The sequence below is a fragment of the Oenanthe melanoleuca genome, chromosome 23 (genome assembly GCF_029582105.1).
Source record: "Oenanthe melanoleuca isolate GR-GAL-2019-014 chromosome 23, OMel1.0, whole genome shotgun sequence".
Classification (NCBI taxonomy): domain Eukaryota; kingdom Metazoa; phylum Chordata; class Aves; order Passeriformes; family Muscicapidae; genus Oenanthe; species Oenanthe melanoleuca.
In genome coordinates, this window is record NC_079356.1 from 1,221,308 (window position 1) to 1,247,860 (window position 26,553).

Genomic DNA, 26,553 nt, shown 5'->3' on the forward strand with positions numbered 1-26,553 from the left:
CTGGGATGTCTGTGAAAAATGAGTGTGGAGTAAGAATGATTTCCTTGAAACTAAAAGTGGTCTAAATGCAAAACTCGAGGCTAAATATGAGCTTTGGAGGAAGGGCTGGGCCAGGAAGAGGATTAACAATCCATGAAGGGGAAATAGCTGGGCCAGGAGAAGGAATACCTGGTTCAGATGAGGAATACCTGATCCAGAGGAGAAATAACTGGTTCAGGTGAGAAATACCTGATCTAGAGGGGAAATAATTGATTCAGGTGAGGAAAAACTGAATCAGAGGAGGATAAACCAGGCCAGGAGGAGGAATAACTGGTCCAGGAGAAGGAATACCTGGTTCAGATGAGGAATATCTGGGCTAGGAGGAGGAATATAGAAATATCTGTTCCAGGAGGAGGAACACCTGGTCCTGGAAGAGGAATAACTGGTCCAAGAGAAGGAATAACTGGGCCAGGAGGAGGAATGCCTTGCTCAGGAGGAGGAATGCCTTGCCCAGGAGGGGGAATGCCTTGCCCAGCTGCAGGAACAGCTGTGCCAAGAGGGGCATCACTTGTGCCAGCAGCAGAAACACCCAACCCAGGGGGAGGAGAGCCTGCAGCGCTGTGCTGTCTCTGAGTGCTGCTGTCACCCCAGGGAGGTGGGGCAGCCCCAGGGGCTCCCAGCTCTGGCACTGTTTGTGCCCTGCTGTGGTTACCTGGCCCTGTCTCCAGCAGGGCCCTGGCTGCTCCTGCTCAGGTGGAGCTGCAATATCTGCACACTCTGAGCCCAGCCTGCTCTTCCTTCCACAGACTGAGCTCAGCCCTGGGCAGACAAGAGAGGGGCACCAGCACAATTCCACACTCCCCAGCCCACTGTGAGTAACCTCTGCTTTTCCCACCCTGGGAGCAGCACCTGCCTTTCTCTTTGTCTACTTTATTTTGCTTTCACTTCAATTAATTTGAGAAACTTGTGCCTCCCAGTGCTGCATTTTTATATTTCTGAGTTGAGTTACAAGAGGTGATTGCAGGGGATCTGCCCCTGCTGCTGTTGGCATTAAATCCCTCTCTTCATCAATCATTTCATTTGTTCAAAGCTAATTTGGGATCTCCCATCACCTCCAGGTAGCACCAACCTCTCCACCCTGTGCTTCTCACATCTGTTTTTATACACAGGCTTGGGGTTTTTTTGTAAGAACTGAAGAACACCATCAGCTACTGCAGAAAAATGGTATTTGTTTTCCCCAGGTTGATTAATCCCTAATTATAATGGGGTAAATGCTGGATCCTTCCACAGGCAGAGTATTTTAGTGGCTGCCAGTTCCCTCAGTGGAACAGAAATAGGAGCTTGTGCTGTGCCTGCTTCCCTCACTTGCAGAAAATTTGCAGGATTTAAAGTATACTTTTAAAATGTCAAATATTGTTGGTTGTTAAATTAGTCTAAAATTTGGCTTCACAGTTATCATAACTGATAAACAGGTGGATTTTCCAGCAGCCCACCAGACATTCCCCATAAGCCTGGCACCCCTAAAACCAGGCTAAAATTGGATGTGTACAGAGAAGAAAATGCTCTTGTGGTTGGAAGAGGACGGGAAAGGCAGGGCTGGGACAGCTTCCCACAAATGTCACTGGAAAATCCTGATGTTATTCAGTGATGTTCCCAGCTGGAGCTCAGGTGTCAGGCCCAGCATTTCTCACCCCATTCAGGAGGGGTTTCGACCCCAAATCTGGTGGGGAAGAGCTTGTGTGGGTGGGGTGAAGGTCCCAGGCACAGGGGGCTCAGCCTGAGGCATGGAACTGGTCAGCTCCTCCTCAAAGCCTCCAGGAGGACTGGAGAGGGTTAGAACTGGGAGAGGTTTGGGACTGGGTGAGGTTTAGGATTAGGAGTGGTTTAGGATTGGGTGAGGTTTAGAATTGGGTCAGGTTTTGGATTGGGTGAGGTTTAGGACTGGATGAAGTTTTGAACTGGGTGAGGTTTATGATTAGGTGAGGTTTAGGACTGGGTGTGATTTAGGGTTGGGAGAGGTTTAGGATTGTGTGAGGTTTAGGATTGGGTTAGGTTAGGATTAGGAGAGATTTAGGATTGGGAGAGATTTAGGACTGAATGAAGTTTCAGATTGGGCAAGGTTTAGGATTGGGAGAGGTTTAGGATTGGGAGAGGTTTAGGTTTGGGAGAGGTTTAGGATTGGGAGAGGTTTAGGTTTGGGAGAGGTTTAGGACTGGGTGGGATTTAAGATTGAGGAAAATGCATCCTGAGGCCTTTTTGCACAAATTTCATTTCAGCCATAACAAGGTAATTTAGAATTCCCACAGGTGTGACTTTATAGAAGAGCATTTTTCTGAGCATTTCTCTCATGCTTTAGGGTAAAAGTCAGAGGGAATTCTGTCACTGATTTCTTCCAGCAGGGGGGCAGCCTTTGTTTCTGGCACTGGGAATGGAATGGGCCATGTTTGCATTTCAATGGAGACCCTGAAAAATCCTGTTGGAATAGAAACAAAAGCTGGAATCCCCATTTTTAGTGCCTGTGCCCTGGACTGGGCTGCAGACATGGATGGCAGCAGCTGGAAACCATATGCCCTATAATCCATGGGGTTATTCCTTTAGGATTTGCTAAACCCTCCTGGGCTTCATTTTTTTTCTCCCATTTTTTGTTGCATTGTTAAATTTTCCTTGGAGAACTCTCAGCCAGGAGAATTCTCCTTTGCCACTGGCATTCCAGGAGCCTCATTCCCAGTAATGGAATAAAGATGTCCAGAGTAGCCTGAACTGGCCCAGAATGGCCCAGCTCACTGCTGTAGGCAGCCAGGTGTGTTTGTTTGTTGGCCTGTTCTTGAATTGTTCACTTTTGTGCAGAATTCCTAAAAAATAAAAATCAGCTGGGGCCCATGTGTTCATCAGAGGAGAATGAGGATGGTCTGAACATTTGAGGTGAAACTGAATTAACTCAAGGATTTTCTTTGCAAGCCTAATTATTAAACACTTTGGAATTTATATGTGGCCTATAGGAGAAAATTCAGTATTATAATGTCGTTCAGGTTGAGTTGGGAATTCTTAAATTTGAGGTTGTGGCAGCTCACTCTGCTCTTGCTGAAAAAATCCCTGCTTGAACCCAATTCTACCCAGTCAATGTTCTCTGTCCTTGCTTAAATCCAACTCTCCCAAGTTAAAAAGCTCTGTGTGTCACAAGTGGGGCAAACCCCAGCAACCTGTGCAGAAATGAAGGTGATAAATCAGCTCCACGAGTGTCTTTGATCTTGAATAAATGCTGGGCTCAAAGTCTAGCCCAGACCACGGCCTGGGTTAGTCAGCACTGAGGGCTCTCTGAAAAGGGGTTTCAAAATGTAATTAAATCCTCCTCCCAGCAATGAGCCTGACTTCCTCAGCAAGTTAGGGCAAGAGCAGGTGCTCTGCAGCTCCTGGGAAGTCTGAAGCTGGTGCTGGAAGGGAGCAGGACCTGGATTTGAGGAAAAGGAAGGTGAAGTTCAAGGCTAGGAATGATTTTGTGTCATCTCCCTGAGATGTGGTGTCACAGGTGGGCAGTAAGAGGAGCCACTTATCCAGTCACTAAAATATGACATCTCAGGGGAACCCTGAGTGTCCCTGAACTGAGCCCCACGTGGGGGATCCATTGTCCCCACTGGGTCCCTGCCTCTCTCCATGACAGAGTTGTGTGCAAGGACTTGGGCTCTACTTTTGGCCGTGTGAGTTTTCATTATCAGTTTTCAGAGAGCTTGTGGAGTCTGGCTGCTCACCATGTGTCCCAGGGTCATTAGACTTTGCTAAATTCAGCTAAATCCCCTTAAACTCCATGTCCCTTTTCTCATTGAGTCCACAGGGTTGTAGGAGTGAATGAGGAGTGAGGAACCCCTGGAGGACTTTGTGGTTTCTCCTGCTGGCTCTCCACCCTTCAGGAGGAAGTTGGGCCATCACTGAGCTCAAATCTCAGTCCCCTGCTCCTTCCTGCTCTGCTGGACTTGCACTGCAGCCCCATCCCCAGGGAACACAGGGCTTGGAGCCATTTCCTCTAATTAATGCAGTGTAATCCTGTGCTAGCAAGGCACAGTACCTCAGGGCAGGCAATACCTTCTGAAAAAAGGACAAGAATTCATTTGTCATTATAAATCAGCCTTATCAAATTTCTGCAGTTAAAAAGCACCACCCTTCCTTCCCTTCAGAGCATCGCACCCATGTCCCACTCCATCTCTGGGAGACACTGGCTGGTTCCAGAGCAGTCAGAGCAGTCCCAGTGCAGTTCCCTCCTGGAGTGTCCCATCATCAGCTGTGTTTGCTGACCAGAGTGGTTAAAAGGGTTTCAGGGGTCCCATCCACACTCGTTTCAAGCGGTTTCCCTTTAGAAACAGCCCACCACACGTGTGCCACAGAAATTGGATTTGCACCTTTGTTTGGTGACAAAAGGCAGGACATTAAAGAGGCAATATTTCAATAAAAGCTCCTCTTTACCTGCCTTTGTTGTAGGTGGCACTGAAGATTAGCACAGCTCAAGAGCAGCTCTTACCCAGAGAAGGTGCCTTGTTATTTGTCAGGGATGTAAGAGGTGTGAGCAGAGCTTTGGAGTCAGTCTGTTTGGAAGGGAAATACAATTATAACAACTTTAAACCTCTAAATGTTTTCAGGAGATTAGAAGGAACTCGAGTTTGAAAGGGTTTTAATGCATTTTTCCAAACTGTCTCTGTTTCAAGTTCCTGTCTTTGGTTGCTGCCTCAGAGCCAGGTTTTGTGAGCATCAAACCGAGTCCCTGAGGTTTGCCTGAGTGCAATTTATGTTTAGGTTGCCATTAAAAGTAATGTCTTGTGAATGGCAGACATTCAATGAGTTGTTCTGAATTATTTGTGTGCAAAATATTTACTGTTAACCCCCCCTGAATGAGCAGCGGTTAATTACTTACACACAAAAGCTAAAGTTTTCTTTTTTGTCTGTTTGTTTTTCTTTTGGATGTAATTACAGAAATGTGGGAAATACTTTTCCAAGGCTTTTGAACTCCAAAGTGGAACAGAAGGAAGACACAGGGGGACATCCACCGTTCAGTGTTATTTTCCTTGCACAGAAGAGAGAAAAAAAAAAAAAAAAAAAAGAAAAAGGATCTTTCTGAGATGAGCACTAAAGTCTCAAGTTTTCAAAGGTTTGCATAACAAACAAGAGACACATTGTGGGTTGCATCTTGACTTTGAAGGCTTGCCACTGTCAACTGAAATAAAATGGCAAGGTTTAAAGCCTTAACCAAGTTCACAAGGAAAATATTTGGACTGAAAGTTTTGGAAAGTTTTCTCTCTTTGAAGTAGTTTGTCATGTGTTACCAATGTGAACTTTATTGACCTTGAAACGTTTTTTTTTTTTTAATCAAATAGCAACTAGTGACACTTTAGTAAAATCTTAAATCAACAACCCTCTCCTGGCGGCTCCAGCTTCGTAGCAAATGCAGGCAAAACAGGGAATCTACAGAGGAGACCTTTATTATTCATAAATGAAGCCTGCCAAAACCTTCCCGAAATAGCATTCAAAGACCCTTTTAAGGTCATGGATCCTGAACAAAGCCAGAAGAGCACAAAAAAGGCTGAGGAAAGTCCAAGAAAGAGGCTTCCCAAAGGAGAGGCTTTCCAAGGCAGTATTTCATCCCCAACTACGTACCAGGGCAGCTCTGCTCCTTCCCAAGGAACCCCTCTCCGAGACATCATCTCGCAGCAGCACTTTTCCGGCTCTTTGCCCGTCCCACGAGAGGAGCCTCAGGAGAAGCCCGGCCACCAGAAACAGCCCAAGCCCTCCTCCTTCGACCACCCCGCCCACGTCCCGCAGCTCCAGCAGCACGCACTGGCACCAGCATTCATGTCCCCGGGGAAGCCGGAGCATGTCCTGGAAGGTCCCACATGGCAGCTAGTTGATCCAGTCAGGCCAGGGCCCTCTGGCTCCTTCCCATCCCCCGGGCTGCACGCCCACCACGGCCAGCTGCTCCCATCCCACTCGCCCATCATTCCCGCCGAGGACATGCCGGCCGTGCAGAAGGTCTTCATCCCCCGCCCCGCCCAGGTGTCCCTGAAGCAAGCTGAGGAGGTGCACAAGAAGGAGAAGAAGCCTCAGAAGCCGGGCAAGTACATCTGCCAGTACTGCAGCCGGCCCTGCGCGAAGCCCAGCGTGCTCCAGAAACATATCAGGTCCCACACGGGGGAGAGGCCCTACCCTTGCATTCCATGCGGCTTCTCCTTCAAGACCAAGAGCAATTTGTACAAACACAGGAAGTCTCATGCTCACCGGATAAAAGCTGGGCTGGCCTCAGGGATTGGAGCAGAGATGTACCCGTCGGGGCTGGAGATGGAGCGGATCGGAGGGGAGGACTTCGAGGAGCCCACAGAAGGGGAGAGCACGGACTCGGAGGAGGAGACGGCAGCGATGTCAGGCCACGCCGTGGAGCTGCCGCCCAGGCAGAAGCACACCCTGCTCTCCAGCAGCCTGCTGAGCGCAGGGAGCCAAGGCTCCAGCCACGACCGCTGCTCGTTGTCCCATTCCAGCATGTCCCAGTCCCTCGAGGACAGCTCCCAGTTCGTGGAGCCGTCGTCAGAGCACGCCCTGAGCCATAAGTCCGAGGACACCCACACCATCAAGCAGAAGCTGGCGCTGCGCCTGAGCGAGCGCAAGAAGGTGATCGACGAGCAGGCGTTCCTGAGCCCCGGCAGCAAAGGCAGCACCGAGTCCGGCTACTTCTCCAGATCCGAGAGCGCGGAGCAGCAGATCAGCCCTCCCAACACCAATGCCAAATCTTACGCCGAGATCATCTTCGGGAAGTGTGGGAGGATTGGGCAAAGGACAGCGGCGCTGGCTGCAAACACAACCCAGGGGTTCCCACACCTGTCCGGCGATGAGAAGCCCAGCATGGTCCCCTTGTCTGTGCCTAGAACACAGGTGATCGAACACATCACTAAGCTAATTACCATTAACGAAGCTGTTGTGGATACCAGTGAAATCGACAGTGTGAAGCCCAGAAGAAGCTCTCTGTCAAGGCGTAGCAGCATTGAATCCCCAAAGTCTGGTGCATACAGAGAACCGTTCCAGTTCGATATCAAGTCTGGTTCCAGCAGCCAGCTGGATGCAGCGAAAGTGTTGGCGTCCCACAGTGAAAAAATGAAGCCTGAACAATCATTGTTGTCACTTCAGCAATCCCACAGTGCCACAGAGACAGTGCCTCTCCTAAGAAGCCACTCAATGCCTTCTGCTGCATGCACTATAAGCTCCCCACACACCTTTAGAGGTAGCTACTCATTCGATGATCACATCATGGAGCCGGAAGTCTTAAGCCGCAGCCAAGCGTTTTCCTCCCACCCTCGAATGCTAAAGCGCCAACCAGCTATCGAGCTACCCCTGGGAGTGGAATACGTCTCGGAGGAGGTCGGCTCTGCCAGCAAAGAAACTGTTCCCAAACCTCCCGAGGAGCCTGAAACCAAGGAAAGCGATCTTACCAAAAAATCCCGCAAGGGCCCGAAGGCGAAAGGGTTCATGTACGAGTGTAACGTGTGCGGCGCTCGCTATAAGAAAAGGGACAACTACGAGGCCCACAAGAAGTACTACTGCTCAGAACTGCAGCTCTCCAAGCCCCGCTCTGCCACGTCCCACACCCCGGCAGAGCCGGAGAAGAGCGCGGCGGATCCTGACGTGTGGCCCCAGATGATGCATTACAAGCTGGGCAGCACCTTGGAGCTCACCCCTCTGCGGAAGAGGCGGAAGGAGAAGAGCCTTGGGGATGACGAGGAGCCTCCAGCTTTCGAACTGTCTGACGCCCCCTCCTCCAGCACCGGCCCAGGCACTCAGTTTGCAAACCCGGCCTCGTCTGATGCGGCTCTAAACCTGACCCGTGAATCCATGAAGTCACCAGCAGACTCGGGAAAATCCGTACCTTCCGAGGTCAGTGCCAGCTTCCATTCCAGGAACACCAAACAGGCATCGAGCATGGAGGGCAAGGAGAGGAGAACAACTTCCAAGGAGATCTCTGTCATCCAGCACACGAGCTCCTTTGAGAAGTCGGACTCCATCGAGCAGCCCAGCAGCTTGGAAGAGGACAAGCCCCTGTCCCAATTCCCATCTCCATCCACACCCCAGCACAGCCGCCCCCCTCACTCCCTGCAGCCCAGGCTGGTCCGCCAGCCCAACATCCAGGTCCCTGAGATTCTGGTCACGGAAGAGCCAGACAGACCAGAAACAGAGCCAGAACCTCCTCCGAAAGAGCCAGAGAAAACCGAGGAATTCCAGTGGCCGCAGAGGAGCCAGACCCTTTCCCAGCTCCCTGCGGAGAAACTCCCACCCAAGAAGAAGCGGCTCCGGCTGGCAGAAATGGCCCAGTCCTCCGGTGAGTCCAGCTTTGAGTCCGTCTCTCTCACCCGGAGCCCCAGCCAGGAGAGCAGCCTATCCCATGGCTCCAGCCACTCCATCTCCTTTGATCGGGATGACCACACCAAGCCAGAGCCAAGTAGCCAGCCCTCCGAATCCCAGCCAAAGCCTCCTGGCGTTGGCTCCCACATGCTGATGGTCCCCAGCCACCATCACCATTCCAGGGAAATGCGGAGATCCGCTTCCGAGCAGACGCCCAACGTGTCCCACCCTTCCCAGATGTCAGAGACTCGCAGCAAATCCTTTGACTACGGGAGCTTGTCATCCACTCCTGCCTCCACCCCTGGCCCCTCCACCTCCTCAGCCCCCCAGGAGAGGAGGAAATGCTTCCTGGTGCGGCAGGCGTCCCTCACCAGGCACCCCGAGCACGAGCCAGACCCGGCCCCTCCAGGCTGGCCAGACACAGAGGATCCAGCTCCTTCTTCAAGTAAATCTCCTGCCACGAGTTTGCCCCATCAGCCAACCTCGTCCTCCCCTTTGCCCTCCCACGGCACCTACCTGAGTGACAAGAGCCAGCCAAAGGACAGCCCTGAGCCATCCTACAGCCCGCCATACACAGAGGCTCTTCAGGTGTTCCACCACCCCGTGCCACAGCTGACGCTGCACGAGAAGCACTTCATGGCCCCCCAGGTTTCCATATTCCCCTACCAGCACCTCCTGCCCCAGCCAGGGCAGTCTGCAGAGCTCTTCGCTGCACACACCATGTCTGACATCCTCTCTGCACAGTTCTCCATGCCTCAGATCCCTCCCTCCATATTCCAGACCCCGCCGCTGCCCCTCCCGCAAACGCTCATCCACCCGGGCCCGCTGCACATCGCTCCTCCCTTGATGTCCCACCCCGCTGAGGTGTCCTTCAGGCACCCTTCCTTCCTGCCCGTGCACTACCCCGGCTCCTCCCCGATCCCCTCAGCCTTTTTCCTGCCTCTCCAGTCTCAGTTTGCCCTCCACTTGCCAGGTGATGCTGGTGGACACTTGCCACAGATCAAATCCAGTTTGTTCTCGGCAGCAGGAAGCTCCAGCCTGTCCCCGTGCACGGATTACGACTCGGACAGCAGGTTGCACCCTCTGACCTGCACAGCGAGTCCCGCGCTGTCTGTCACCGTGACCCAGCTCGTTGTCCCCACCCGGACAGAGCCCATGGTGTCCCTGGTTGTCCCCGTTCGCATCCAGACCAACATGCCCTCCTATGGCAGCGCCATGTACACCACGCTCTCCCAGATCCTGGTCACGCAGTCCCAGTGCAGCTCCTCCACCATCGTCCTCCCCAAATTCGATGACCGCCAGCCCAAGGGCGCCCTGGTGTGCAGCGCTGACGTCCACGGGCTGGGTTTTGACCTGGCCCAGATGATCACAGAGGAGCAGAGAAGCCTTTTCCAGAGCCCATACCTGAGAGTGCCCCTACCCTTACCGGAAAGAAAGGGCTACATGCCCCTCACCTGCCCCTCAGACAGCGTCCTCGGCCTGGAAGGGGGCCCCTCCACAGTTGGGGGGAGCAAAAGGATGCTGTCCCCAGCCGGCAGTTTGGAGCTGACAATGGAGACCCAGCAGCAGAAGAGAGTGAAGGAGGAGGAAGTGTCTGAAGCAGAAGAGAAGCTGGAAGTGGTGAAGCCACCCAGTGCAATAGAGGAAGGGAAAAAGCAGGATAAATCTCACTTCCTTGCAGAAAGCCAAGACAGGGTCGAGGTTGGGACACCACCCAGCGTGTCCGTGGAGCAGTCGGAGCCAAAGGAAACCCCGAGCAGTTCCCAGCAGGCAGTGTCCCGGCCGGGTTCCCCGAGCTTTGAGGCTCTGCAGGAGTACGAGCAGCCAGCTGGCAAACAGCTCCTCAGCCAGGAGCCTCTGCAGCCCGTGAAGAAGGAAGACTCCAAAGAACCGGTGGAGCAGCCTCCACCAAGCCCTGCCAGCACTGCCCCCGTGCCCGAGGGCGCCGCCAGCGCGGGGAAGGCTCGGGAAGGCACAGACTCCAAGAAGGTCCTGCAGTTCCCCAGTCTCCACACAACCACTAATGTCAGTTGGTGCTATTTAAACTACATAAAGCCAAATCACACCCAGCAAGCGGATGGGCGCTCCTCGGTGTACGCCAGCTGGTGCATCAGCCTCTACAACCCCAACCTGCCCGGGGTGTCCACCAAGGCAGCCCTGGCCCTGCTGAGGTCCAAGCAGAAGGTGAGCAGGGAGACCTACACCATGGCCACCGCTCCGCGGCCTGAGGCGGGCAGGCTGGTCCCGGCCAGCTCCAGGAAGCCCAAAATGACCGAGGTAATGCACTCCTATCTCTTTCTCCTGATCCATTTGGATGCGTGGGTAGAGGGGGCCGAGGGCCGGGGCGTGGCTGTGCTCAGGTGGGTTGGGGTTTACTCGTCCCGCTGGCGCTTTGGGAAGCGCCTGTTCTCAGTGAAGCTCTTAGAGTGAAGAACCCCAACCCCGCTGAAACCCCAACCCAGGGGGCAGGAGAGCCTGCTCCCAGGCCAGGTTTCTGTTCTCCAGTTCCTACTTGCCTTGTAACCCCAAAAGTAGGAATCACCACCACCACCCCACAAACCACCACCGCTCCAGCACAAAGGATTAGACTTCATTTGCATTTGTCTTGATATTTCAAACAGCTTTACAACTTCTTTTTTTTTTTTTTTTTTTTTTTTCGTTTAAACGCTGTTATAATTCCCTACATTTTGCATGTTAGAAATGAAAAAAAAGGATTACCGTGGGGAAATGGGATTCTGTCTGGTTGTGCATCTGCTCATCTCACATTAATGAACATGGAGAGGCATGCTTAAAAGTATTTAAAAAATATTAAAGGGAGATTTGCAAGTGTATTTAAACCTCTGAAGAAGCACAAAGGCAGGCAGTGACATTTATAAAAGTGCCTCAGAGGGTCAGACACATTTTGTTAAACACCCCTGTGGTTTGGTCCATTTGGTCCATAGCTGTCCACCTGCTTCTCCAGGTATTTAAGGATATTTTATGCCTGGTTTTAGAGTTAAGACTTCACTGTGGCTTCCGAGGGGCAGAGCTCCCCCAAGGCATTGCCCACATGGACACAGAAGTCTTTAAGACCCTCCTGTGAGCTGCCTAATTTTATGTATCTCATTTTAAAGCCAGACTTTACCCCTCCTGCTTAATGCTGAACCAAACAGATCCCTTTAATCCAGATCATGTTCATGTAGATTAGCAAACAGAATCGCTCTAAAGATTTTGCAATTTGATATTCATCTCAAGTCAATTTATATTGATGGATTATTCATTTTATTTCTGTGTCATGAAATGAATTCTGAATATTAAATTTATCATAATCGCTGCTGCAGCTGCTGCTTATAAATATGTCTTAAAATACACAGTAGAGTCGCTTTGATTCAATAAATCTTTATTTCTATTCAGCATTTCCATCACTCTCTTGCAGAAATCCAAGAGACAGATTTCTAGGGACACAGGGGCAGATAATTACCTGAGCAGTGCAATAACCACGCTGAGATTTATGCACTATTTTTCCAAGGGTTTTATCTGAGTGGTGCCGTAGCATCCTCGATTTCAATCCCTAAAGGAAGTGCCTGTGCTGCTCTGAGCTCTGCTCTTTGCCATGGTGCTAAAACCCACACCCAGTGTGTGTCCAGAGGTACGAGACCCTCCCACCCAAAGGGAAAGGTTCAACAGCAGTGGTTCAGCCCTCACTCATCCAAATCCACATTTCACTGCATGCATTTCCCCCAAAGCCTCCTAAAGCCCCTCACAAACCCCCCAAGCTGTCTGGTGGTGCAGGTTCAGGTTCCCATGGCGCAATTTGCCAAAGGAAGAGTTTTCCCTGCCCAATTCACCTGGGAAATGGTGGATCCTAGACTCAGCCCTCCTCCCCACGTGGCTGGCACAACCCCTGAGAGCTGCAGTGGAGATAAACTGAATTCTTGCCAAGCACAGAACTTATTTGTGATCAGAGGGAGTGAAATCCCCCCGTGCAGGGTTTTAAACACGGGTGGGGAAGCAGCACTGCAGGACAGTGGCAGTGCAGTAGCATCACTCCAGGGCTGGGAGTCCAGCCTGCCACTAACTCTGCTCTGGCTCCTTCCCTTCAATATCCCCTCCTTTATGTAACTCCAGATTGTCAGTCGACCTCCCAGGAAATGTAAAAAAGCTCTGGTATTTTGTACAGTTATGCATGCAGCAAGCAGTAGTTCTGTATGTGCTGTCTCCGTCCTTGGCTTGGGGTTTAAGTTTCCAGTGGGATTTGCTGAGCAGATAATTCTGGAATTCTGGAGTGGCTGCGGGCTCCATGTGCATGTAGGGATGGCTGGTGACACTGTACTGGGGCTTGCACACTCTGTAAATTTGAACAAGATTGTAAAAGGGGATAGTAGTGACTGTATGACTTTGGCTCTCTGGTGCCTTTCATCTGTCAATGTTTTTGTGCTTTCGAAAGTTGCAATAAATAAACCTCGTGCTACATCTAGCAAGTCAATTGTTTTGTATTCCTCAGCAAACCTGGCAAGGTTGTCCCTAGCAGTGTTCTGAGCCTGTAGCTCCTATCAGGAGGTGAAATCACAACCCTAAAAGTTTAATTTTTGATGGTTCTGAGTGTCTCCAGTGATATCCTCACTGTCATCTCCATGCCCAGAGCCACCAGCTCAAGACCATTCCTGCTGTTAAATGGTTCAAATGGCTCCTGGCCCTATTCTGCCCCAGGGCCTTTTGTCATGAAATTTCTGGCACTTTTAGGGACACAAGACTGCACAGGAACCATTCCCAGGAGGCTCCTAGGATGGGTGTGTGGATGTTGTGGGCATGGGGCTGATCTGGCCCCAAGGACAGCGAGCAGCCCTGGGTGCATTTAATGCTTTGAGCCGAGCTCCTGAAATTCCTGGGCAAATTTGAAATGCTTGACCCCAGTTTTGCAAAGGGACTTTTGAGTGAGTCCATCCCTCCTCCTGCTGTGCATCCCGTGGCTGTTCCAGCAGCTGGGGGGGCTGGGATACATCCCACTGCATCTCTGCTGGAGCTGCTCACTCTGTGGCTTCCCCCAAAACCAGGGGAGACAAAGAGGCTTCACCGGGGTGATTCATCCCCTGCAGACCAGGCTGAGGTGGGGCAGGTGAATCACCTGGGGAGCTGTCACTCGTGCCAGCCAGAGCCAAGGGTGACCAGCTCTGCTTCAGGCTTCAGAGGCTGCCTTTGGGCCAAAACTCCTCTGAAAACTGCTCCCAGATACCTGCAGCCTGTTCCCATAATTACAGATAATGTGAGGGTATGGATCCAGGATCCTCATCCAGGACATGGATTCAGTTCAAAGTCAGAGTTACTGTGTGGGAAGTGACCTGGGGGAAAGGCATCTGCTTCCCTTTCTCTGGAAACCTGGGGTCTGTCCTGTCAGGCTGTAGTGGGGAAATATCCCAACATTTCATTTCAGGTTGGAAAATTCTCCCTGGGTCTGTCTTGTTAAGATTTAGAGGGGAAATATCCCAACATTTCATTCCAGGTTGGAAAACTCTCCCTGGGTCTGTCATGTTAAGATTTAGAGGGGAAATATCCCAACATTTCATTTCAGGTTGGAAAATTCTCCCTGGGTCTGTCTTGTTAAGATTTAGAGGGGAAATATCCCAACATTTCGTTTCAGGTTGGTAAGTTCTCCCTGGGTTTGCCCTGTTAGGCTGTAGGGGACTAATATCCAACATTTCATTCCAGGTTGGAGAGCTCACCTGCATTTGTTCTGTTAGGATTTAGGGGACAACATCCCAAAATTTCATTCCAGTTGTGGAGAGCTCTCCCCGGGTTTATCCCAGGATTTAGGACATCCCAACATTTCATTCCAGGTGTGGAGAGCTCTCCCTCATCCCACCCAGACCCACAGAGGCAGCTTTGATGTTTAGATCCTCCTATAACAAACAACTCTCATCATGTAGGTGAGGTGTCAGGGCATGACTTAAACCTTGGGCTAGACAAGGTTTAGATACAAAACCCCCTCAACAAGTGGCAATTTAACAGTGAAAAAGCAGATCTGACCCTGGGAAGGTGTGGGGAGGTTGAGGATTCTTTTCTCCCGTGGGTTTTGTGGCTTTCTCTGCACGGTGCCCTTGGCAGCAGGGTTGCAGCTGCAGGAAATCACCTGGGAGCGCTGCCTGGCCAGGGATTCATGTCAGGCTGAGCTGGCTGAGTGTGGGGGAAACTGTCCTGGTTTGGAGGACAGAAGCTTCTCTTTGAAATGGAGAATGTAAACCCCCTCCCTCCAAATAATTATAATTTTGAAATTGAGGGGCTCTCAGGCAAAGATATGGGAATTAGGAATAACAGTTCTTTACTAGGAAAATTAAAATAGAAATGCAGTATTCCAAAGAACAATCCCAAACCCTGCCAGAGTCAGAATCCAAGCTGACACCCGTCAGTCAGTCAGGGTGTTGGCACAGTCCCATTCAATGGTGGCTGCATCCTCCTGCAGGGGCAGATGTGGTTCAGCTGGAGCAGTGCTCCTGGAGAAGGTGCAGTTTCCTCTGAAGCTCCAGGGATGATGTGGAAAGGTCTGGTTTTCCTCTGGAATCCAGTGGAAAGATGGAATAACTTGCTGTCCAAAATCTCATTTTTTATCTAGGTAGGAAATGTTTGGCTCCTCCCCTGGGTGGAGCATCTCCCAGTGGGATGATGGATTTTTATCAGTCATGCCCTGGGACTCAATGGCCATGAACAGGAGATATCTCCTGGAGGGAGGATGGGCTGTGGGAAAGATAAAGATGATTGCCCAGCTGGTTTAAAGATGGCCCATGAGCAGATAATGTGTGCCAGGAGATCAGGGGCACTGCCCCACCCGGCTGCAGCAGATGGGGACAGAATTCACATTTCTGGCCACATCAACCCAACACAGAAACCCAGAGAAACAGAATTCAGTGTATGAATTCTGCAGGTGCCTCCTCTCCAGACCTTTCAGATGTGCATTGCAGAGAGAGGATTGTCCAGGGACAGAGATTTGGGAATCAACACCCCACATGCTCAGAGTCACCCCAGCCACCACGCTTCTCTTCATCCTTCATTTTTCCAGTTGGCAAGAGCTGGAGGGAGCAATTAAAAAACTTGTCAGGGGTCACAGTGAGCACAACACAACCCCAAATCCAGGAGCAAGGCCCTATTTGTCAGGAGGGTGCCCCAGTTCCAGCCCTTGGTGTCAGGAGCAGCGCTGGGGATGCTGCTGGCTCTGCTGGGGCTGTTTGCTCTGTGTCTGCCTGCCAGTGATTTTGTCTGTAATCATGGATTGTTTTGCTCTTTTGGGGAGATAGGTTCATTTGCCTTCGCTCCTTTCTAATGAAGGTCGAAAAGATATAACTAGAGCTGAGAAGGAAGAGGAGAAAAGGGGAAAATCAGAAGAAGAGGCTCTTGTGACCAAGCGAGGGGAGCCGGTGAGGATCAAAATCTTTGAAGGAGGGTGAGTGTCTCATTTTATTTCTCTTCTTGTGTCTCACACTTGTTTAGAGTTGTTACAATGATGGCAAGATGCCACTGGAGGTGAGCAGATGGAGCTGGATTTCAGTTTATTTTTCACAGCCACTGTAAAAACTTGGCCCTCCAGATCTGGAGTGCATTAATTTCCTATTTTTGAGCTGTCTTTAAGTCAGCAGTCACCTGGATCTGTTTTTGGAGTGGGTGGTTGAGTGAAGAGCACAAATCCATCTGGCAGCTGTCTCTAGAGTGACAGAGGTGCACTCTGGATCTCCTCAATCCTTACAGAGCCTTCTCCTGAAAATGCTGTTCCTGATGGTTGTTCCCATTCTGAGGGGATCAGGGCTGGTCTTTCCTGATGCCTGGGCTTGGGTGGGGAACAAAAGGAGCATTTGATTCATGTGATTTCCATCCCACCCAACCAAAATAGCTCAAACCAGAATGGATGCAAGGCCTTAATTTGATGTGTATCTTAACCTTGGCTCCAGGTAATTCATATGTCACCTCAGGAATTCAGCACTGCTCTAATACTGCTGTTTATTTTTTAAAAGTTTTAAAAAATATCTCCTAAGCAATGTGTCTGTGGGTTGCAATTAAAGATCATCCTTCCTGGGTGTTGCAGAGAGGGCCAAATTAGTGCAAGCAATTTCCAGCAGGATTTATCAGTTCTGCCCTTGCTGTTGGGTGGTCTTGGTTTCTGTGTGTTAGAAAAAGGCTTTCATTAGGCGGTGCTTGTGGTTTTTCTGCTGTTACCAGCTGAAATTTGCTTTTATTTTAAAATACCTCATTAGCGGATGGTCAAACTAGCAAAGCAGGAGGGGAAATCAGTGCTTTGGGACGGGAAAGCTTCCTTTTGGTGAGGAGTCAGCTCTGCCCCAGCTGTGTATGCCTGGCTCAGGTTTGGGCAGAGGGTGGGGGATGCAAAGAGCCAAACAGGGCCAGCCCTGCCCTGGCTGTGGCCGTGGTTCAGGCAGCAGCAGAATGAGAGATTTGATGGGCTCAGTGAATCTCTGTCGCCCTCCTGCAGTAAATGGGACCCATGGGACTCACTGGGAGGAGTTTTATTCTCTTTGGTCCATGGGAACCTCAGTTCCCCTGCATTGGGCTGTCCCTGTGGCTGTTCAGGGGGACTCCTGCATTCCTTCCTGGCCCTGATTAAAGCAGCTCAGCATTCACACGGCTGAAAATGCCCCTGCCCCTCTCAGAGCAGCTCGGGGGCTGTTCTGGGGGGAGCTGGGGCTCTCAGCTGCATCCCCTGGTGCTGTGCTCACACAGGGCTGCCTTTGTCCCTGAGCCCAGCACAGCCCAGCACAGTGCTGCTGTCAGGGGAATGTTCCATTTGCTGCCATTCCCAGGATGGGATCTGAGAGCAGAGGGCTGGGGACACTCAGCCCGTGTCCTTCTGCACAACAGACACAAACCAGAGCATCACCTGCAGGTGCTCTGTGCCCCTGAACCTGTGCTGAGCTCAGATTTAACCTCCCTGCAGCTCTGACCGTGCCCCTCTGGCTGTGACACGATGCCAGACGCTCCTGGGACACATCAGGAGGTCACAGCAAGGAGTTCAGTGCCTGAATTCTGTGTCTGAATGTCATGGCACTGCCAGGGCCAGCAGGACAGGCTGTGCTCCGTGTGCTCCGTGTGCTCCGTGTGCTCCTGCCTCATTCCCACTGGGTTTCTGCTGTCAGGGGCTCAGCCCCAGCAGCCAGGACATTTTCCTGCTGCTCTTTCCCAGGTGTCTGCCAGGACCTTTTCCAGCTGCTCTTTCCCACGTGTCTGCCAGGACCTTTTCCTGCAGATAAACCCACAGGATGCCTGGTGCCTTCTGCAAGCTCCCAAATGGATCATATTCCTTTTCCTGGCCATCTCTTGAACATGTTTTACACAAAGTGCAGCCATTTTCAAGACATTATTTCACTCTCTTGTTTTTTTGTTTTTTGTTTTTTTTTGTCTATAAAAATTTCTTCCTTGACTCATTTTCCCCTTTATTTCTTGGTTTCACACTGAATGCTGCTGGCCAGCCCCATCCTTCCAGTAGGATTCAAAGCTTTTGGATCCATCCCATGCTTTGTTATCTCAACCAAGGAGTGAGATTATAAAGAAATTCACAAAAATTGTGCTTGCTACAACTCTTTCAGCTCCATCTTCCCCTCAATTTTTTATTTCTTTGAAGGTCTTGCCTTCTTTCTGCCATCTTCAACACTTTGCCTTCTGTGGAGTCTTCTGCTTCCTCAATCCCATCACTTTCCCCCTCTGCCACACTCCTCAGAGCACTTCCAGGACCATCTCTGAGGTTTCTCCTGCTACTCTCCATCCTCACAGCTGGAATTTTATTCCTTGGCTTTCAGGGAAGACCAGAAAAGCCAAATTTCCTCTTTTCACCATTCCCACTTGTCAGGAAGGAACCCATGAGAACCCCCAGAGTGCTGGGGGCAGCCTGGCTCCCCTTGTGTCCCTTGGAGGTGTCTCCTCCACAGCTCTGGGAGGGGATGGTTCCTTTTGTTTCCCCCTGGGAAGGGTTTGGATCCAGCATTTGCAGGTTCCTTGAGTGTGGAGGTTCGTGTGTGGGTTTGGGATCAGGGCCCAGCAGTGCTGGGCATGGGGCTCAGTCCTTCCTCCCCCCTCTCTGTGTGAAGGGTTTGTGGTGCCAGCTCAGGACGTGGCCCTGGGGCTGCCAGGACCTGGCTGGGGATGTTTCCAGCTCCTGGGGAGCTCCCAGCCCTCCCAGCCCTCCCCTCCTGGTGGGAAGAGGCTCTGCAGACCCTTGGCAGAGTCTCTGGTTCCCTGGGAGCCCCAGGAGGGATGAGCATGATCCTGCCCTGACCTCTCCACATTAAACTGGGGGTGGGATCCAGGGAGTTTTCTGTTCAAAGAACAAATTTCTTTTGGAGAGCAAACCTTGAGGTCACTGCATGTGTAATTTCAGCCTCAGATTTTTATTTGAAATTGTGAATTCTGTCAGGCTGGATCAATCCCCATTCCCAGCAGACGGGGGGAGGGAGGTTGGAGTAATTCAACACGCCAAGGACAGGCTGGGGGCTGCACAGGCTGCTCAGGGTGTGTTTGGGAGAGCCATTAAACAGCCAGGTCAATGCCTGAGCTCCTCAAGGAGCCGCTCAGAATATCCACTGGGCTTGTCCTGAGGGATGCTGTGCTGCTCTGGAGCAGGGAAAATGATCTCTGAAGGTCAGGCTGGCCAGCAGGGCTGCAGGAGAAGTGCTGTGGCTCCTTGGTGTCACCTTCAGCACCCCCTGGGGTGCCCATTCTGCAATCTGACATCATGAAACCAGAGATTGGTATTGACTGCAGGGGATGGGGTCTGTGCTGCTCAGGGTCTGCTCAGGGACCTGTTCCCTGTTTGCTGCCATTCCCATGATGGAATTGAGAGCAGAGGAGTGGGGACACTCAATCCATGTCCTTCTGTTTCACAGCCCAGCCCTCTGTGCTGTTATGGGGACAATTAGTTGGTTTATTTAATTAGTTAATTACAACCAGTAGGAAAACCAGCACCAAGATACATAAAGCTAAAAACCTGAACTGACATCCCCAAACCAGTGCCATGTATAGCGAAAACTACATTTTCTGTTTGGAAAACTTCCTTTTTTTCTACTTTAGGGAAAAAAAACCAAACACTTATGGCTGTAATGTTATGACTGGAGGTACAAATATCTGAATATCCTGACATTCCCACCTTAAAAAACACCTTCCCTTCACACCATGCCACGTACAAATCCACACATCCACAGGAGGGAATTTGCAGAGGGATGCTCAGAGTGGGGTTGTACCCCAAAGGCTGCTCTGCTCTGCAGTTTGGAGGAATCCAAACCCTTCCCTCTTTGTCTTCACCAAAATGTGACAGAGTTGGAGTGCCTCAGCCATGGGATCTCCTGAACTGGGATCTCCTGAACTGGGATCTCCTGAACTGGGGTTCTGAACCCCCATCTCCCCTGAGCCTGGGTGCAGCCCCTTCCCCAGTGACTGGAGGGTGTCTGAGGTTGGACTTTGCCTTCCCTGGTGAGCCCCAGGGCTGAGGGCTGGACCTGCCAGGTGGCCATTCCCCTTTCCCTATCCCTTTCCAAATTTTGAGGTTTTAGGCACTCAGGAACCTAAATCTGCCTCCCTGACCAGCAAAAGAATTTATTATGGTCGAAGGAAGGTGGAGAGAATGGGGCTGCTCTACCAGATTTGAACACGATTGTGAATTATTGGATGAAGAAGGAGAAAATCCCCACCTTGGGGATGCCATGAGCTCTCTGAGCCTCCCTGCCCCACTCTCCTCCCAGTTCTTTGCTGTGGCTCGCTGGGAGCTGTGTGTGGTGGCTTCCCTGGGCTGCTGTTCCTCCACTGCCCTGCCATCCACGGCAGTGCAGCTCCCTGGGCGCTCACCTGCTGGAAACCCCCTGGCACAGCCAGGAAAGGCTCAGTGCCAAACCAGCAGTGACCCCGACCCCAGTGAGGGGATTTCCTCAGTGCTGAGAGGAGTTCTGAGAATTCTCCGTGTTTGTTTTGGAAGGAGTCATTGTCCCAAAGTCACACACGGGACCAGGGAAGGAGGAACCCGGGGCACTTCCAGCTGCCCTGAGCTCCAGGGAGAGCCAAGGGTGATGCTGCTTTATTTAACAGAAAATGTGGAATCAGGGGTTAACCTGGGTAGGAGGGGACAACAAGGATCCTGGAGTCCAATCCTGGCCCTGCACAAAGGCCCCAAATTTACCTGCAAACCTGGCAGTGAACTCAGAGCCCAGGGCAGTTCCTGAAATGGGAACTCACCTCTGTGGAGCAGCCTGGGCTTCAACAGGAACCACGGGATCCCAGAATAGTTGGTTTGGAAGGGAACTTAAATCCCATCCCAACCCACCCAGTGCCACCCCAGGAACATTCCCACTGTCCCAGCTGCTCCCAATGTCCAGCCTAGCCTTGGGCACTGCCAGGGATCCAGGGGCAGCCACAGCTGCTCTGGCAATTCCATCCCAGCCCTGCCCACCCTGCCAGGGAACAATTCCTGCCCAGGATCCCCCCCAGCCATGCCCTCTGGCAGTAGGAGCCATTCCCTGTGTCCTGTCCCTCCATCCTTGTCCCCAGTCCCTCTGAGCTCTCCTGGAGCCCCTTCAGGCCCTGCCAGGGGCTCTGAGCTCTGCCTGGAGCTTCTCCTCTCTCAGCTCTCCCAGCTTGGATATTTTGCTCCACTTCTAGATATAAGCAAACAATTCCTGTAATTTACATTTTTGAGTGAAAGGGATTTTCCTGAGTCTGTTTGCTTTGCATGGCTGGGAGAAATCGGTGGTCAGACTTTTCCATGAGGGCTGGTGGTGCCAGACTGACCACTCAGCATCCCCTGGAGCATCTCCTGGGGTCTGGTTGCTGGATTTCCCCTGTCCTGGGAAGTGCTGAGCAGGCACTGCTGCCCTCCTTTTGGGCAGCCCTGTGGGAATCTCAGATTCCCTCCTGGGAATCCCAGAATCACAGGATTATGAGTGGTTTGGGTTGGGAGGGACCTCAAAGCCCATCTCAGTTCAACCCCCCACCACGGGCAGGGCTGCCCCCATGAAATCCCATCCTGGCTGTGCCAGGCTCTCCCTGGAACATCAATTTAAAGCCTCAAGCATCAGCTGTGCCCTGGAATTTATTCTGCCTCTGTAAAGGATATTTTAATTAAAAAGTGGGGCTTATGCGTGGAATTTTTGGTGGCTTTTGAGCCAGGACTTCACCAGCAGTGCAGAGGCGGGGTTCATGTCCCTCTGAGCCCCCCAGGGACAGCCCTGCTGCCCATTAAACAAACACCATTAACCAAACACCATTAACCCACTCGGGGTGGGATGCTGGGAAGAAGGAACAGCAAACCCTGGATTGGGCAGAGCTCATCTGAGAAATCCCCTCCAAAGGAGCCAGGCCCCATCTCCCTCCAAGAATTTGGTTTTCTGGTGGGTTTCCCACGGGGTTTGGGTGTAGCCTGAAGGGCTGTGACAGCCCCATTCACCAGGATCTATCCTGGGTGCCAAGGACAGGTTCTGGAGCTGGGCCAGGGCAGCTCAGGCTGGAGCTCAGGGAAAGGTTCTTCCCTCCCCCAGAGGTGCTGGCACTGCCCAGGCTGCTCAGGGAATGGGCACTGCCAGAGCTCCAGGGATGGACAGGGGGATTGGATTGCTGGGGGTCTGGGCAGGGACAGGGTTAGGATCATCCCTGTGGGTCCCTCCCCACTCTGGGACTCTTTGTGTTCCCTGGTGAGCCCCAGGGATGAGGGCTGGAGCTGCCATGTGGCCCTTCCCTTCCCTTCCCTTCCCTTCCCTTCCCTTCCCTTCCCTTCCCTTCCCTTCCCTTCCCTTCCCTTCCCTTCCCTTCCCTTCCCTTCCCTTCCCTTCCCTTCCCTTCCCTTCCCTTCCCTTCCCTTCCCTTCCCTTCCCTTCCCTTCCCTTCCCTTCCCTTCCCTTCCCTTCCCTTCCCTTCCCTTCCCTTCCCTTCCCTTCCCTTCCCTTCCCTTCCCTTCCCTTCCCTTCCCTTCCCTTCCCTTCCCTTCCCTTCCCTTCCCTTCCCTTCCCTTCCCTTCCCTTCCCTTCCCTTCCCTTCCCTTCCCTTCCCTTCCCTTCCCTTCCCTTCCCTTCCCTTCCCTTCCCTTCCCTTCCCTTCCCTTCCCTTCCCTTCCCTTCCCTTCCCTTCCCTTCCCTTCCCTTCCCTTCCCTTCCCTTCCCTTCCCCTCATAAAAGAACCCAAGGTCTCTTTGGGCATTGTAAATTTACACTTTTTTTAGCTCAAGAAAACCACATTTCTGCTTAAAAATCTAATCCAAAGGAGAAAAAACACAGTGTGACAATTTAGATTTTTAAATTTTCCCAAAGCTGACAAGATAAAAGGGGGAATTGTTTAAGTGGCAGCTCAGCTACTTGAAAGATGTGTTCCTTAATAGGAGGAGAGGAAAACAGCAAGGAGAGAAAAAATATTTGCAAAATGAAAGGAATCTGTGCTTTTTGCTTTGGAAATCATTATGTTCTTACATTAAAATATCCTTAAGAGCCAATATGACAAAAATATTCAATTCCTTAGGAAGCAAATGCTGTTTTTTCTCCCCATAAGGTGTATTCATGAAAATTTGGATTTTGCTCATTAATTTTGTGTTTAGTTAAAAAGAAATGTTTTCCCTGGTAACTCAGAGAACAGTGAAAGAGAAAAATGAATTTTTTTCCACTGGTTTGTTCAGGAAATCTTTTATTGGGTGGGGAGCAGCAAGGTAGAGGGTGGGAACCAGCACTTGGAAGAGGAGAGGCAGAAATGCCAATGTAGAGTCAGAGCAGGAGCAGCAAATCAAAGGGGTCACTGCTGGGCTCTGAGCCTGGACACCTCAGCTGTGTCCCCATGGGATCCCAGCCTGGTTTGGGGTGGAGGGAATTTCAATCCCATCCCATCCCATCCCATCCCATCCCATCCCATCCCATCCCATCCCATCCCATCCCATCCCATCCCATCCCATCCCATCCCATCCCATCCCATCAGCCCAGGGTTCTCCCATCCCCATCCAGCCTGGATGTGGAGGAGCTGGCAGAGGGAAGGTGTGAGGGGCTGTGGCACTATCACAGCCTAGAGCTGTCCCTCAGCAGCCAGCAGCTCCTGGAGAAGAAATTTCCCATACTCAGAAATAATCTCAAGTTTCTCCTTGTCCTGGTTTGGAGGACAGGTGTCTGACAAGAAAGGCAGGAGCTTCTCTTTGAAATGGAAGATGTAAACCCCCTCTCTGCAAATTATTATAATTTTGAAATGCAAGGGCTCTTAGACAAAGATAATGGGAATTAGGAATAACAGATCTTTACTGGGGAAATTAAAATAGAAATGCAGTATTACAAAGAACAATCCCAAACCCTGCCAGAGTCAGAATCCAAGCTGACACCCGTCAGTCAGTCAGGGTGTTGGCACAGTCCCATTCAATGGTGGCTGCATCCTCCTGCAGGGGCAGATGTGGTTCAGCTGGAGCAGTGCTCCTGGAGAAGGTGCAGTTTCCTCTGAAGCTCCAGGGATGATGTGGAAAGGTCTGGTTTTCCTCTGGAATCCAGTGGAAAGAAGGTTCCTTGGTGTCCAAAATCTCAGTTTTTATCTGGGTAGGAAATGTTTGGCTCCTCCCCTGGCTGGAGCATCTCCCAGTGGGATGATGGAATTTTATCAGTCATGCCCTGGGACTCACTGGCCATTAACAGGAGATATCTCCTGGAGGGAGGATGGGCTGTGGGAAGATAAAGATGATTGCCCAGCTGGTTTAAAGATGGCCCATGAGCAGATAATATGGGCCTGGAGATCAGGGTCACTGCCCCACCTGGTTTCAGCAGTTGGTGACAGAATTCACATTTCTGGTCACATCCTGTATTGCAACCCAAGACAGTCACCCAGGGGCTCTCAGGGTGGGAGCTCTGTGCCAGCCTGGCAGGAATTCCAGCAAGGATTCCTCTGGGATGGATGAGCCCAGCTTGTGCCCAGCCCTGCCTTCCAGCCCTCCACTAGCCTGGATTGGGAGCCACATTTTGACTGTGGGAGCACTAAAAGACCACACTGGTGATCATGGATTCAGCAGCACTGATGATTTAGGGCCTCTTCCCAGGTGTTGCACAACCCAGGTCCTTCTTCTGTACTGCTGAGGATGAGCAGGATTTAAACCCCCCTATTCTCTTAGTCCAGGTGAGAGCCTGAGGGGCAGAGCCCTTCCAGCTCACCTGCAATGTCTCACCTGTCTGGAAGTGATCTGAAATTTGGTAGGACTAACCTTTCTATCTTTAAATGTGGCTTAATTAGTGGCTTGTCTTCATTTTCTTCTGTCTTCACTCAGAGTCAGGATTAAAAACATGAGGGAGATGAATTTTCTCATGTTTGGGCTTGGTTGTTTATTAAATCTTACCTAAACTACAGAGAGTTCTGCAGCACTTCCAGCTACCAGCTAAAAGTGAGTGAAATGGAGCTGAATCCAGCTGGGTATAAGGTCTTTTAAAGCTAAACAATCCAATAGAGATTAACACCTATATTATTTATACTTTTGACCCAATAACCAAACTAGCATGACCTGCAGTGCAGCAATAACTGTCCAACCAGAAACTACCTGAAATCATGAAAAAGAAGGAAGAATAAGACAGAAAGAGACAGCACCCAAAATCCTCCATCTTGTCCCATACCCATTAATATTTTCTAAAAACCTCAAATTCAAACCCATCACCATGTGAAATCACACACTTCTATTTAACTACACACCCATGACTTTAACTCCATCACTCAAATTTGGAAGCCTTCTCCAAAAACAATGTTCTCCTGGGGGTCAGTGCCAGAAAACACAGAAAATCCCAAAACTCCCAGTTCCTGGGTTCCAACTCCATCCTGCAGTTCCTGCTGCCCAGAGGGACTCACGGCATCTCAGGCCTCCCTGGGATCAGTCCTCATTTCCTCGCTGGGCTCTGACAGCAGGCAGGAAATGAGAAATAATTGAGTCAGTTCCTACAGATGGGTTTGTCTTGGATGCAGTCTGAGGGATGGGGAAGGGCCTGAGCTGTGTCAGGCTCGGAGTATTTCTGTCTCCACCAGAGCAAGGTGCAGATTTCATTAATAATTCCAGCCCCCAGGTGCTGGAGGAAGGCTGATGGGACAGGCTGCTCGGAGGTGATAATCCCAGCCCAATCCATCAGATCCTCTGGCGTGTCGAGGGTTGTAATAACCTCAGTGGCTTTGGGAATTCTATCCGTGGTATTTATATCTGGAGATCAGAAATTCATCAGCCATCAACGCCCAGTGGTGATGAGGGCAAGAACAGAGCAGAAATTGATTCCTTTTTGTACGTCTTTGGATTTTTGTTGCTGTTCTCAGGTTGTCTCTCCTGTGCTGTTGTAGAGTTTTGTTACCTCAGGAAAAGACGTTTCAACAGAGCCAGAGGCTGTGGAAATAAACCCAGCCTATCATTATTAATTATTGTAATTATGTCTTAGGAGCTTTCCCTGGGGAATTGGGCTGTGCTTGGAGAGGTGTCAGACTCGTGGAACCATTTGATTCCTGTCTGAATTCCAGCAGAGCCAAGGATGGATCCCAGAAGGATCAGCTGGAAACTCCAGGCTGGTGGCAGCGAGGACAGGGATGTGCCCCAGCACCTCGGGAATTTCCCATCCCCAGAAACCTCAGAGGGCTGGGCTGCTCTGCCAGCCCCACCCGGGGAAGGGCTTGAGATTCCAAAGGGATTTTCTCCTGGAAAATCACCCTGCTGCTCCCCACCAGGCTCTCCTGGAGCTTCTCCTGGCTCTGGCAGCGGGGCTGGTGCAGCTGTTTGGGAATCGAATGCCTGTGTTGAAGGAGTTGTTCCAGGATGCCAAGTTCACACCCCAAATCCTCAGAAATCCATCCTGAGCATCACAGGCTGGCCCTTGGATGGGGATTGGGTTATTTGGATGCTCAGGTCATGGATGGGAATTCCTGGCACTGGGGGAGAAGAAGAAATCCAACATTCCCTGCAGGGCTGGAGCTGCTGGGAGGGGAAATGTTTGGGTCTGTGTTGCTAAGGAATAAAAGGCTGGGGATAAACAGATCCACCCCCTTGCCAAGCCCCAGGCCCCTCCAGGCTGGTTTCAGCCCCTTCTCAGAGAGGGACAATCCCCAAGGAGAACTTCTGCAGCCTGTGCTGGTGCACAGGAAGTTTTCTTTCCCTCCATCAGCCCTAAGGGGTTCCTCCCGTGGAGCTCCCGAGGCTGATGGAGCAGTGGGAGGGAGAGGCGGGAGGTCACTGCGAGCATCCCAGCCAAAATCCGCCAGCAAAACTTCCAGGAAGAGCAGCTC

General features: G+C 51.2%; 1 protein-coding gene across 2 annotated transcripts in view; it reads left to right on the forward strand.

The window, feature by feature from the left end:
- HIVEP3 (HIVEP zinc finger 3) overlaps nt 1-26,553 on the forward strand; it is a 185,039-nt gene that overhangs the window by 133,720 nt on the left and 24,766 nt on the right. The window contains exons 5-7 of one of the 2 annotated variants that reach the window (XM_056508964.1): nt 786-850; nt 4,939-10,623; nt 15,612-15,757. In XM_056508964.1, coding sequence (XP_056364939.1) covers nt 5,509-10,623; nt 15,612-15,757 — 5,261 coding nt within the window. In that variant the 5' untranslated portion in view covers nt 786-850; nt 4,939-5,508. The remainder of the gene's footprint in view (nt 1-785; nt 851-4,938; nt 10,624-15,611; nt 15,758-26,553) is intronic. The other variant, XM_056508965.1, reaches the window with a different exon arrangement.